The 13,482-nt window shown below is 59.8% G+C and overlaps 1 protein-coding gene across 4 annotated transcripts; it reads left to right on the top strand.

The window, feature by feature from the left end:
• The first annotated feature begins 4,325 nt into the window (after positions 1–4,325).
• Positions 4,326–13,169, top strand: COMP (cartilage oligomeric matrix protein). Of its 4 annotated transcripts, XM_025366749.1 has the most exons (19): positions 4,326–4,443; positions 4,696–4,781; positions 5,018–5,069; positions 5,516–5,688; positions 6,357–6,494; positions 6,760–6,834; positions 6,919–7,077; positions 7,155–7,259; positions 7,350–7,457; positions 8,283–8,442; positions 9,277–9,395; positions 9,636–9,688; positions 9,784–9,965; positions 10,080–10,258; positions 10,385–10,433; positions 10,837–11,033; positions 11,568–11,740; positions 12,767–12,906; positions 12,999–13,169. In XM_025366749.1, the coding sequence occupies exons 1-19, from the start codon at positions 4,365–4,367 to the stop codon at positions 13,043–13,045; spliced, it is 2,274 nt and encodes a 757-aa protein (XP_025222534.1). In that variant the 5' UTR covers positions 4,326–4,364; the 3' UTR covers positions 13,046–13,169. The 4 variants fall into 4 exon arrangements, with proteins under 4 accessions (XP_025222534.1, XP_025222536.1, XP_025222535.1 ...); XM_025366751.1 differs by lacking the exon at positions 5,018–5,069 and having other exon boundaries at positions 4,335–4,443; positions 4,696–4,745; XM_025366750.1 differs by lacking the exon at positions 6,357–6,494 and having other exon boundaries at positions 4,335–4,443; positions 6,781–6,834.
• The last annotated feature ends 313 nt before the right edge of the window (positions 13,170–13,482 follow it).

Here is a 13,482-nt window from a genome sequence, read left to right as displayed (position 1 = left end):
CCCAAAGTACTGGGATTATAGGTGTGATCCACCAGCCTGGCCCACGGTGTGTAAATTTCATATGGAATAAGCATGCTAGTAGTGCTGGAGCCGGCTGCTGGGCTGAAGGATTTCCCATGGGTCAGCCCATTCAATCCTCTCAATGGTGATCATCCCCATTTTATGGGTGAGAAAACTGAAGCACAGAGAGGTTAAGTGACTTGTCCTAGGTCACACAGTAAGGCCATGCTCACCAATATTTGAACCCAGGCTGTGTGGCCCCCTTCCCTGCCGTATCAAGTACAGAGGTGGCAGGGGTTACTAGGATTAATATAATAATGTTGGCTGGGTGCAGCGGCTGTAATCCCAGGGCTTTGAGAGGCGGAGGAAGGAGGATCCGTTAAGCCCAGGAGTTCGAGACCAGCCTGGGCAACATAGTAAGACCCCCATCTCTATTTTAAAAAAGAAAAAAAAAAAGTAATGACATTACATTAATTATAAAGAATAGTAATGGCCGGGCACGGTGGCTCACCCCTGTAATCCCAGCACTTTGGGAGGCCAAGGCAGGTGGATCACCTGAGGTCAGGAGTTCGAGACCAGCTGGCCAACATGGTGAAACCTGTCTCTACTAAAAAAACAAAAAAAATTAGCTGGGCGTGGTGGCAGGCCCCTGTAATCCCAGCTACTCGGGAGGCTGAAGCAGAGGAATCACTTGAACTCAGGAGGTGGAGGTCGCAGTGAGCCGAGATTGCACCATCACACTCCAGCTGGGCAACAAAAGTGAGACTCTGTCTCAAAAAAAAAAAAAAAAGAATAGTAACGAACACCAATCACAGGGATGCTGTCCCAGCTCACCAAACCCTCCAACCTAACCTTTCTACACCAGTCCAGGCCCCTGGGTGGGAGCCCCTCAGGCTCGGAGGGACAGAGCAAACCGCAGACACTCACAGTCCCCAGGATCAGGGCTAGGCTGGAGGGTTATCCAGAGAATATCAGCAGGGAAGGCTTCCTGGAGGAGGGGGCATTATAGCTGGACCTTGAAGGATGGAGGAGGTTGTACGAGGTGGTGGGAACAGCAGGTACAAAGGCCCACAAGAACACCTAGAGTGAGTTATTCTGTAATGTGAGGCAAGTGCCGTGTGCACAGGAGGAGGGGACTGCTACCTAGAAGGGGGATTTCAGGGCTGGCGAGATCCAGGAGGCAGGAGTGTGACCCTAGACAGCCCCTCTCCGGGCCTCTGTTGTCCGATCTGGGGACACCCTCAGGAGCTCTGCCTTTATAATTCCCTCCGCCTGGAATGCCCTTCCCCGCAACTCCCCATGGCCCAGGCATGGATAAGGCCACGTGCGTCCAAGCCCCAGCACTGTGACCGGCCTGTGGCAGGGGCCTGGCTTCCATGTGCTCCTGTCCTAGCTGCGTGCAGCATATGCCAGCCCACAGGCCCCGCTGGAGCCGCGGTTTTCCTGAGAATTCTAGCACTGCCGGGAGCGGCCCCCAGGTGTGCTGAGGGCCAAGGAAAACAGGAGGTGAGCTCATGGCCCCAACGCAGGCAGCAGGCAGGGCAGGCGCTATTGAGGGACAGGTTTCACTGGAAATGTTCTGGCTGCGACCAGCTGCTCCCACACACCCTCCACTTCTAGGCCTGTCTCTCCTCACTCACCCTCTGTGGCTCCCCATTACCCTCAGCAGACTGCTGGAGCCCCACACCACCAGCACTGCCCTTTCTTTTTTTTTTTTTTTTTTTTTTTTTTTTTTTTTTTTTTTTTTTGAGACGGAGTCTTGCTCTGTAGCCCGGGCTGGAGTGCAGTGGCCGGATCTCAGCTCACTGCAAGCTCCGCCTCCCGGGTTTACGCCATTCTCCTGCCTCAGCCTCCCGAGTAGCTGGGACTACAGGCGCCCGCCACCTCGCCCGGCTAGTTTTTTGTATTTTTAGTAGAGACGGGGTTTCACTGTGTTAGCCAGGATGGTCTCGATCTCCTGACCTCGTGATCCGCCCGTCTCGGCCTCCCAAAGTGCTGGGATTACAGGCTTGAGCCACCGCGCCCGGCCCCAGCACTGCCCTTTCACAGCCTCATTTCCTGCTTCTCAATGAGCCCCAAGAGCTTGTCACCTTGAGGTCAGTCCGTCCAACGGGCCAGGTTTGTTCCTGCCTCAGGGCCTTTGCCTATGCTGTTTCCTCTACCCAGAATGCCTTTCTGCTCCCTCTGCCTGGCTGTGTCCTCCTCATCTTGCAGTCCTCAGCTTGGTGGTCCCTCCTCCTCCAGAAGCCCTCCCTAACCCATCCCTTTTCAAATAGATCAATCTCCTGGGGGCTTCTACCATTGTCTGTGTGTCCCCGTCACAGCCATGGGCCCCGTGGGTTCCCCATTTGAAGGAGAGACTGGGTCTGGCTTCTTCACCCTGTGTGCCCATTGCCCAGCACAGGACATGCCACACAATAGTGCTTGATGTTTGTGGAATAATTAATATGTCTGGAAATTTCCCCGCCTCCAAGCTTCACATGCTTCTCTCCACCAAAACTGCCCTCATCTTTTCCCTTTGCTGATCCAAGTCCTCCTTTTCTTTTATGTCTGTTTCCTTGCCACCACCTCCAGGAAGCCCTCAGTGACTTCTCTGGAGGCTCCCCAGAGAACAGATCTGGCTCTGAGTCTAGCTTCACCCCTGCCCTCGGGCAGTGGCCTTAGGCCAGTCGCTTCTCCTCTCTGGGCTTCCGTTTCCCTGTCTATAGAATAGAGGCTGTGAGTACTGGAAGGTGGGAGTGGAGAGGGTTAACTGACACCAGGAGGCCAAGGGGTTTTGTAGCTGGCCAGTTAGCGGTTACTTTTATTTTTATTACAGGCTGTTCCCACAGCAGCTGGAGTACAGTTTGGAAGGTATGGCACAGCCTGGACAAACACAAGCCCCGGCTGCCACCCTCGGACCTCCCCTTGCTAGAGCCCTTTAACTTACTCCCCTCCAGATGGGAGCCTCACACCCCATTGCACAAACTGGAAAACCAAGTGGGCCTGTCCCCTTGGACAGGAGGCGGGGCAAGATCTTGAACGCTGTCCCCTCCTCCACCAGCCGAGGGACCACGAGGAGGGGAGGGAACACCGGCAATGAGTTGGGTTGGGGGGAGCCATTTGCAGCCCTCCAGTGTTGGGGCCAGAAGCCAGCCTCCTTGGATAGAGGCAGGAAAATTGAGAGTCCCCGGTCTCACCTGCCCCTCCCCTGTTTTCCATTCATCATCATGATCATCATTGTTATTAATCATTAATTAATAATTATTAACTTATTACCTCTATTGTGCAAGGAGGAAACTGAGGCACAGGCATAATTTACAGAGGTTTTTTTTTTTTTTTTTTTTTGAGACAGAGTCTGGCTTTGTCACGCAGGCTAGAGTGCAGTGGCACAATCTCTGTTCACTGCAACCTCCACCTCCCAGATTCAAGCGATTCTCTGTCTTAGCCTCCCGAGTAGCTGGGATTATAGGCACTCGCCACCATGCCCGGGTAATTTTTGTATTTTTAGTAGAGACGAGGTTTCACTATGTTAGCCAGGCTGGTCTCAAACTCCTGACCTCAGGTGATCTGCCTGCCTTGGCCTCCCAAAGTGCTGGGATTACAGGCGTGAGCCACTGCCCCAGGCAATTTACCCAGTTTTGAAGCACATCAGGAGGAATGGAGGGCCAGTCAGTCTGATCCATAGTGGGTGGGCCTATTTTTTCAGACACTGGTGACTCTATTTCCCCAAGTGTGAGCTGAGGGCGTGGAGCCTGCCTTGTTTGGCACTGGAACCTGGGTTTGGCATACAGCAAGCACTCAATCAATCAATAAGTGAATGAGCTGAATGCTATGGCTAGAGCCTGTAATCCCAATTATATGGGGAGTATTGCTTGAGGCGGGGAGTTTGAGACTACTAGCCCGCTCTACATAGCCAGACCTGGTCTCTAAAAATTAAAAAAATAATAAAAATAAATTAGCTGGGCTTGGTGGTGCAGGCCTGTAGTCCCAGCTACTTGGGAGAGGGAAGCAAGAGGATGCGATATAGCCACACCCCATCACACACATGCATACACATATACATACACACACACACACACACACACACAGAGTGAATGAAAGTGGAGGCAGTACCTCCTGACTCCCTGCCTCATCAGCTCTCTCCACAGACCCTGGGACTCAGTTTCCCCACCATGTCGGATTCAGCTGCAGGAGACTTAGTGGGGCATTCCAGGCGGGGACTTGAAAGCAGGGGCCAGCGCCATCTGTTTACCTTGAGGCTGGACGCTGGGCAGGGCTGTGGTGGGCCGTCCCTGGGGCCGGCCGTGCCTTGGGGATAAATAGGCCCCGCGGGTCTCGTGGGCGGTAGAAAGCGAGCAGACACCCAGCTCCCCGCCACCGCCATGGCCCCCGACACCGCCTGCGTTCTTTTGCTCACCCTGGCTGCCCTCGGCGCGTCCGGACAGAGCCAGATCCCGTTGGGTAAGCCGCGTTACCACCCGCGCCGTGCCCGCGGCCCCAAAACGGACTGTGGGACCCGTGAGAGGCCCGGGGTCCAGGCTGTGTGGGGCTCACGGACTGTTAGTAGGGGACGTGCCGGGCGCAGAAAGCAGGTGGCGGGACCAAGACTAGAGGAGCGCAGTGGGGCGTCGGAGGTCCGGGTTCGCTGCGACGGTGGGAGTTGGTGGTGGGGTTCCCCGCCCCATGACCCTCACCAGGTCCCCTTCGCCGCAGGCTCAGACTTGGGCCCGCAGATGCTTCGGGAACTGCAGGAAACCAATGCGGCGCTGCAGGATGTGCGGGAGCTGCTGCGGCAGCAGGTGCGGGGCCCGGGTGCGGGGCAGGGAGTACCAGGGAGCGGAAGGGGGTCTCCGTTCCCAGCAAGGAGAGAGGAGATGCCCGAGAAGGTGGAGAGGAGCTGGGAAGGGAAGGGGATCGGCAGGTAGGGAGTCTCTGGCGAAAAGAGGCTGTGGAAAGGGAGGCCGGGGTACAGAGAGGGGAGACTCGAGGGACGAGGAGAGGTTGGGACCCCGCTGATTCCACCCCACCCCTGCAGGTCAGGGAGATCACGTTCCTGAAAAACACGGTGATGGAGTGCGACGCGTGCGGTGAGCGCGGCCGGGGCGGGCGGGAGAGAGAAGAGACGGGAGACAGAGACGCAGAGACAAAGACAGAGAGCGAGGGAAAGCTGGGGAGGAAAAGAGACGGAAGGAGATGGAGGCTGTCGGAGAGGTGGAGAGACGAACGGGAATGAGGGGCTAGAAACAGAGACAAAAAGAGACAGAGGCGGTGCGAGAGTTTTGGGGAAGTGAGAGACGCCACGGGGCAGAAAAGCGGGACAGAGACTCAGGGAGAGACCGGGGAGACGCTGCGGGCAGAGCGCGCAGCCTCTGGGGCGGGATCGCGGAGAGCGCAGGATTTCGGGCCGCCTGGGGCGGGGGGTCGGGGGGCCGGGGGGCAGGGGAAGCCTCCAGCCCCGGGGCGTGGCCATGATAGGCTCCACCCCCAGGCGAGCCCCCGGTCAGCCCCGCCCCCGTCCCCCCTCCCCCGGCAGGGATGCAGCAGTCAGTGCGCACCGGCCTACCCAGCGTGCGGCCTCTGCTCCACTGCGCGCCCGGCTTCTGCTTCCCTGGCGTGGCCTGCATCCAGACGGAGAGCGGCGCGCGCTGCGGCCCCTGCCCCGCGGGCTTCACGGGCAACGGCTCGCACTGCACCGACGTCAACGAGGTGCGCCGGCCCCGCCACTCCACCGCCCCGACGACCCCCTCTACCGACCCCCAATCTCTCGCCGCCCCGGAGACCCCTTCCTCCACTGGGGGTGCTCGCCCCGACGAGCCTCTCACCTCCGGGGGCGCACGGCCAGACCACCTCCCTACCGCAGGGGGACGCCCACACCTAGGACCATCCCCGTCACCACCCCGGACGCCCGCTCCCACAACCCCCTCCATAGCTAGTGACGCCCGCCCCGACGACTCCCTCACCGCCGGGGGTGGTCCGCCCCAGCTACCCTCCTCGCCGCAGGGGATCGCCAGTCCCAACGACCCTTCCACAGCCAGGGAACGCACGTCCGGACGACCCCGCCACCGCCGCGCACCCACGCCCCGACGACCCCTGCCCCCCTCTGCTGGGGATGCCCGCCCTCATCCTTCCTCCCCTCGCCCATGAGGGAACAGCCCCCTGGAGGCGCTCTCCTCTCCTCTCCCGGTTGCGCCCTTGTCGTCATCAAGGCAAAGTCGTGTCTGACCCCTGCGACAATTGTTTCCATCTCACGTGGCGAACAGCTCCAAGCACTGGTTTATGGCCCTTGAACTTTCCATCATCCGAGACACTCCGAGGTGCGGCTCCCAGGGCCCAGCTCGAAGCCCTCTGACCCTCTGTGGCCCCTCCTTCCCCAGTGCAACGCCCACCCCTGCTTCCCTCGAGTCCGCTGTATCAACACCAGCCCGGGGTTCCGCTGCGAGGCTTGCCCGCCGGGGTACAGCGGCCCCACCCACGAGGGCGTGGGGCTGGCTTTCGCCAAGGCCAACAAGCAGGTGAGGGGTGTGGGGGTCCCATTCTTGCAGCAGAAGGGAAGGGGGCGTCCATTTTGTTTACCAGTAAACTCTTCTTCCAGCCTCTTGCTCTTTTTCCAGCCTCCTTCCAGCGGGAGGGGTGGGGAGAGGAGGGGTCCTCTGCGCCAGGGCTGATCGGTTTGGGGCAGGATGGAGGCAAGAGGCAGGATGCGGAGGAAGCGTGGACGAGGCGGTTGGTCCGGGGGTGTCTGCGTGGGGTGGTGACCTCTGAGTTCCCCTCCCCTAGGTTTGCACGGACATCAACGAGTGTGAGACCGGGCAACATAACTGCGTCCCCAACTCCGTGTGCATCAACACCCGGGTAAGGCCCACTGGGAAGAAAGGATAGCGAGAGGTGGGGCGAGCGGCCAGCGGCCTGCGCTGACCTCCGGCGGCTCGGGCGCAGGGTTCCTTCCAGTGCGGCCCGTGTCAGCCCGGCTTCGTGGGCGACCAGGAGTCCGGCTGCCAGCGGCGCGCACAGCGCTTCTGTCCCGACGGCTCGCCCAGCGAGTGCCACGAGCATGCGGACTGCGTTCTGGAGCGCGATGGCTCGCGGTCGTGCGTGGTGAGTGCGGGCGGGCTGGGCGTGAGGCGGGGTTGGGAGGCGGCCACGCCGGGACTCCCACTTACTCTCTCCCGCAGTGTGCCGTCGGCTGGGCCGGCAACGGGATCCTCTGTGGCCGCGACACTGACCTGGACGGCTTCCCGGACGAGAAGTTGCGTTGCCCAGAGCGCCAGTGCCGTAAGGTGGGTAGGGGCGGAGCGGGACTGGGCCGGGCAGGAGGGAGGGCGGGACTTCATGACCACGCCCCTCACACCTGCTGTGCCCGCCCCCAGGACAACTGCGTAACTGTGCCCAACTCAGGGCAGGAGGATGTGGACCGCGATGGCATCGGAGACGCCTGCGACCCGGATGCCGACGGGGATGGGGTCCCCAATGAAAAGGTAGATCTACGGCTTGGCGCGGTGGCTCACGCCTGTAATCCCAGCACTTTGGGAGGCCGAAGCAGGCGGATCACGAGGTCAAGAGATGGAGACCAGCCTGGCCAACATGGTGAAACCCCGTCTCTACTACAAATACAAAAATTAGCTGGGCGTGGTGGCGCTCGCCTATAATCCCAGCTACTCGGGAGGCTGAGGCAGGAGAATCGCTTGAACCCGGGAGGCAGAGGTTACACTGAGCCGAGATCGCACTACTGCACTCCAGCCTAGTGACGGAGCGAGACTCTGTCTTTAAAAAAAGGAAAGAAGGCCGGGCGCGGTGGCTCAAGCCTGTAATCCCAGCACTTTGGGAGGCCGAGATGGGCGGATCACGAGGTCAGGAGATCGAGACCATCCTGGCTAACACGGTGAAACCCCGTCTCTACTAAAAAATACAAAAAACTAGCCGGGCGAGGTGGCGGGCACCTGTAGTCCCAGCTACTCGGGAGGCTGAGGCAGGAGAATGGCGGGAACCCGGGAGGCGGAGCTTGCAGTGAGCTGAGATCCGGCCACAGCACTCCAGCCTGGGCGACAGAGCAAGACTCTGTCTCAAAAAAAAAAAAAAAAAAAAAAAAAAAAAAGGAAAGAAAAGAAAAGAAAAAAAGAAAAGGCAGAGCTGTGAGCGGGGCCTAGGGAAGTGGGATGGGGCGTGGCTTGGATGAGGGGCGTGGTCTCCGTGGTCTAGGAGGGGCGAAAGGTTCCCTGCAGAGGAGACCCGACCTCGGAGATTTGGGAATCTGAGGAGTGTGACCTTTGCCCTTCCCGACCTGATCCCACCCTGTCACACAGGACAACTGCCCGCTGGTGCGGAACCCAGACCAGCGCAACACGGACGAGGACAAGTGGGGCGATGCGTGCGACAACTGCCGGACCCAGAAGAACGACGACCAAAAGGACACAGACCAGGACGGCCGGGGCGATGCGTGCGACGACGACATCGACGGCGACCGTGAGCTCGATGGGGGCTGGGGGGCAAGGAGAGGCGGCGGGCACCGAAGGGCGGGATTCGGCTCCGGGACGGGACTTGATCGGTTTTGGAAGCCGGATGGGGTGAGCTGGACTAGGGCGCCCTGGACCAAAGACCATGGTGGCGCGACAGAAAAATGCAAGCTGGGCTGGGAGGCTGGGAAAAAGGCAGGAGTATTTGGAAGGGAAGGTGGTCCCTGCATCAAATGCCGCAGGCAGGAATTAAGAGTACAGAGATTCGAGCCTGGGGTTTAGGACCTGGGAGGTGACAACTTTACAGATGGGGACATAGGGGCTCAGGGTGGCATACACAGGCACCCAGCTGAGTCACCCCGGGAGTGAGAGCCAGTCCCCTCTCTGGCCTTTCCTTGGATGGGACCATCCATTCTTAAAGTTCCCGTGGGCGGATGCGGTGGCTCAAGCCTGTAATACCAGCACTTTGGGAGGCTGAGGCGGGTGGATCACGAGGTCAGGAGTTCGAGACCAGCCTGACCAACATGGTGAAACACCGTCTTTACTAAAAATACAAAAAGTAGCTGGGCGTGGTGGTGCACAACTGTAATCCCAGCTACTAGGGAGGCTGAGGCAGGAGAATCACTTGAACCCGCGAGGTGGAGGTTGTGCTGATCTGCGATCACGCCACTGCACACTCCAACCTGAGTGACACAGTGAGACTGTCTCAAAAAAAAAAAAAAAAAAAAAAGATCCCATGAAGCTGGGGCTCTGTTCCAGGCCAGCCTCAGGCCTGGCCTCATCCTAATGAAGTCATCCTGGCCTGGTCCCAATCTTGGGACTCTGGTCCCGTGGATTCCCGCAGGGATCCGCAACCAGGCCGACAACTGCCCCAGGATACCCAACTCAGACCAGAAGGACAGTGATGGCGATGGTATAGGGGATGCCTGTGACAACTGTCCCCAGAAGAGCAACCCGGATCAGGTGAGGGCAGGCCAGACTCCAGCTGGGTAAGCCCTCTGGGTGAGCTGCAAGTTGGATTACCCAGCCCACAGCCCAGCTTAGAGCATTTCACACTGCCAGAGAAATGACCTCCCAGTCCGAGCAGCCTGGGGCGGGGGTTTCCTTGGGGTCAGGAGGACTTTGGCTATGCGGCTGGGTTGGGTGGGAGGCTTTCTGATTTCCTCTGTCTGATTGTGGACCCCCGTATGCTGCTCCCCGCAGGGGGATGTGGACCACGACTTTGTGGGAGATGCTTGTGACAGCGATCAAGACCAGTAAGGAGGCCACCACCTGGGGTGGGTGTCCGGGTAGCCCTTGACAAAACGCTCTGGAGAGCTCATTGTCTCTGGATCCCACCTATCCACTCTAGGGACGGAGATGGACATCAGGACTCTCGGGACAACTGTCCCACGGTGCCTAACAGTGCCCAGCAGGACTCAGACCACGACGGCCAGGGTGATGCCTGCGACAACGACGACGACAATGACGGAGTCCCTGACAGTCGGGACAACTGCCGGCTGGTGCCCAACCCTGGCCAGGAGGACGCAGACAGTACGGCGGGGGCGGGGCCTGCGGTAGGGGCGGGGCCAGTGGGGGCTCCTGGGGCGGGATCTAGGGTGGGAGGGGCCTGACCTGAGCCCACCGAGGGAGTCTCCCACCTCTCAGGGGACGGCGTGGGCGACGTGTGCCAGGGCGACTTTGATGCAGACAAGGTGGTAGACAAGATCGACGTGTGTCCGGAGAACGCTGAAGTCACCCTCACCGACTTCCGGGCCTTCCAGACAGTCGTGCTGGACCCGGAGGGTGACGCGCAGATTGACCCCAACTGGGTGGTGCTCAACCAGGTGGGAGCGGGATCCAAGTGGGAGGTGATGGGACCCTAGAACCCCCATAGTGAGGCCTATGCTGAGGACGGGGTGCCTAGGGCTGTCACGGCCAGCCTGAGGCCCTCCTTTCTTTGACCCCATCAGGGAAGGGAGATCGTGCAGACAATGAACAGCGACCCAGGCCTGGCTGTGGGTGAGAAGCGGCGAGCAGCGCAACCCTGCACGAGCGGGCTCAGGGAGAGGGGCCAGAGAAGTGGGGGGCCGGGGCTGAGGATGGGCGGGGTCAGAGGGGGGCGGGCCCGGACTGAGGAAGGGCGGGGCCAGGTGGGGCGGGGTTATGGGGGCGGGTCCGGGCAGAGGAGGGGCGGGGCCAGAGGAGGGACGGGCTCGGGAAGGGCGGGGCCGAGTGGAGCTGGACTCTGGTGGGGCGTGGCCAATGGTAGATGAGGGCGTGGCTGAGTCTGGGCTCCGCGAGCGGGGATGGGGCGGGTCTGCAGGGAGATAGGGACCCAGGGGGCAGGTTTGAACTCTGGGTGCCAGGTTCCGGGGGCTGGGGCTGGCTTTCGGAAAGGCCACTGCTCTCTCCCCATCCCTAGGTTACACTGCCTTCAATGGCGTAGACTTCGAGGGCACGTTCCATGTGAACACGGTCACGGATGACGACTATGCGGGTTTCATCTTTGGCTACCAAGACAGCTCCAGCTTCTACGTGGTCATGTGGAAGCAGATGGAGCAAACGTACTGGCAGGCGAACCCCTTCCGTGCTGTGGCCGAACCCGGCATCCAACTCAAGGTGCCAGGGCCGTCCGTGCCTGATCTCTGTGGTTCTCATGCCCTCCCATGCCCCTCTCTACAACCCTTTACAGCCCTTATAGCCCTCCAGCCTCCCAGCCTCATACTATGGACCTCAGAGCTGTCCCAGTCCTCCTCTGGGCTCCCGCAGTCCCCAAATCCTCCCAGTTCCTTGCACAAGCCCTCCAACATTCTCAAGGTCCCCCAGTCTTCCTATGGACCCTAAACCCTCTCGCAGAGCCCTAAACTTTTCCTTAGTTTCCAAGTCCCTCTGCAGAGCCCCCCAGTCCTCCCAGACCCTGAACCTGTCCACAGACTCCCAAATCCTCTCACGAACCTGCAGGCCACTGCTGCCCCCTGTGACCTATCCATAAGCTGCCATTTGGCCCCTCAAGAAGGCTTCCATGTGGGTCTCTTATCCGGAACCCTCCTGGCCGCCCACCACCTGCTGCTCCCCACTGTCTCTCCAGGAAGGTGTCTAGGGGGGCTCTGGTGGCCCGTGAGGTCTCTAACCACCTTTCCTGGGTACTGGCAGGCTGTGAAATCTTCCACGGGCCCTGGGGAACAGCTGCGGAACGCACTGTGGCATACAGGAGACACAGACTCCCAGGTGCGGCTGCTGTGGAAGGACCCGCGAAACGTGGGTTGGAAGGACAAGAAGTCCTATCGTTGGTTCCTGCAGCACCGGCCCCAAGTGGGCTACATCAGGTGGGGACTCCACCCCCTGCGGTGGGCTGGGCCGGGGACACGTAGGCCCAGGTGGGAGTCCCCTGGCCAGGCAGGGGCTGTGCGACCCTGGTCCCCTTATCTGTACAATAGGAAAGATACAGTGCAGTTAGAATGAACCTATGCTGGTCCAGGCGTGGTGGCTCACACCTGTAACCCCATCACTTTGGAAAGCCAAGGTGGGAGGATTGCTTGAGCCCAGGAGTTCGAGGCCAGCCTGGGTAACCTGTCCCTACAAAAAAGAAAAAATTTAGGGCAGGTGCAGTGGCTCATGCCTGTAATCTCAGCACTTTGGGAGGCTGAGGCGGGTGGATCACCTGAGGTCAGGAGTTTGAGACCAGCCTGGCCAACATGTTGAAACCCCGTCTCTACTAAAAATACAAAAATTAGCTAGGCGTGGTGGTGGGGGCCTGTCATCCCAGCTACTCAGGAGGCTGAGGCAGGAGAATTGCTTGAACCTGGGAGGCGGAAGTTGCAGTGGGCCAAGATCGTGCCATTGCACTCCAGCATGGGCGACAAGAGTGAGACTCTGTCTCAAAAAAAAAAAAAAAGGAGCCAGGTGTGCTTGCACGTGCCCATGGCCCCAGCTACTAGGGAGGCTGAGGTCACTTGAGTCTAGGAGTTAAGGTGGCAGTAATTGCACCACTGCACTCCAGCCTGAGTGACAGAGCGAAATCCTGGCAAGGACACAGCACACGGTGTGTATCCAGCTAGAAATGGGGCCTCACCCAGTCCGTTTCTCAGTCTCTATTCCATGCTGCTAGCAAGCCCAGGCGCTCTGTTTAGCACCAACTATGTCCAGGGCCCTTGATGGTGTTTAGCACCAACTATGTCCAGGGCTCTGTTTAGCACCAACTATGTCCAGGAAACTGAGGCCCAGGGCAGAGGCCTCACCTGCTCCCAGTGCAGCCCAGTCAGGGGTACCCATCTTCCAGGGCTGACCACTGAAGCTCTGAGAGGGAAGGGACTAGCCCAGGTCCCCCACCCCTCACCATGTCTGACCCTCAGGGTGCGATTCTATGAGGGTCCTGAGCTGGTGGCCGACAGCAACGTGGTCTTGGACACAACCATGCGGGGTGGCCGCCTGGGGGTCTTCTGTTTCTCCCAGGAGAACATCATCTGGGCCAACCTGCGTTACCGCTGCAATGGTGAGCCGAGGGCCGGCGGGGCGCAGGCGGGGAGTCTGCACACAGGCCCTGCTGGCCTTCTCAGCCCTCGTCCGCTTGCTCTTTCCCTGCAGACACCATTCCAGAGGACTATGAGACCCATCAGCTGCGGCGAGCCTAGGGACCAGGGTGGGGACCCACCGCCGGATGACAGCAACCCTCACTGTGGCTGGATTGGGGATGGCCGTCCTGAGGGGGAAGCGAGAAGGGCTCAGAGAGGACAAAATAAAGTGTGCGTGTGGGGAGTGGCGGCTGTGGTTTTTGCTGCGTCGAGACAGTAGGGATGGGCCTCTGAGGGAGGGTTGGGCCAGGGGACCCCAAACCCAGGCCTCAGTGCTGCAGCTGCTGCTGAGTGCCAGTGGCCTGCCAGGGACTGTCCAACTGTGACTTGGGGTTTGGGGATGACCCACCACCTCATGGTCACAGGCCTGGATGCCAGCCATGGAAGAGCTGAGACCCCTGATACGGTGTCTGCCCCAGGATTCTGGGGGGCAGGTTTGCAGTCACCCCAGCTTTGGGGACCCCTTCCCTCGCTTGGTCTGGGGTGTGTGTGTGTTC

Source organism: Theropithecus gelada, chromosome 19 (assembly GCF_003255815.1).
Source record: "Theropithecus gelada isolate Dixy chromosome 19, Tgel_1.0, whole genome shotgun sequence".
NCBI lineage: Eukaryota > Metazoa > Chordata > Mammalia > Primates > Cercopithecidae > Theropithecus > Theropithecus gelada.
Note: the sequence above shows the minus strand (reverse complement) of the source record. Positions and strands in the feature narration are given on the sequence as shown.

Excerpts from the sequence above, each read along its gene's own strand:
- COMP (XM_025366748.1), top strand. The coding sequence starts at position 4,365 with ATGGCCCCCGACACCGCCTGCGTTCTTTTGCTCACCCTGGCTGCCCTC. Across the intron at positions 8,443-9,276 it reads CGACGACATCGACGGCGACC|GGATCCGCAACCAGGCCGAC; the intron begins GTGAGCTCGATG and ends GGATTCCCGCAG. Across the intron at positions 11,741-12,766 it reads CCCCAAGTGGGCTACATCAG|GGTGCGATTCTATGAGGGTC; the intron begins GTGGGGACTCCA and ends TCTGACCCTCAG.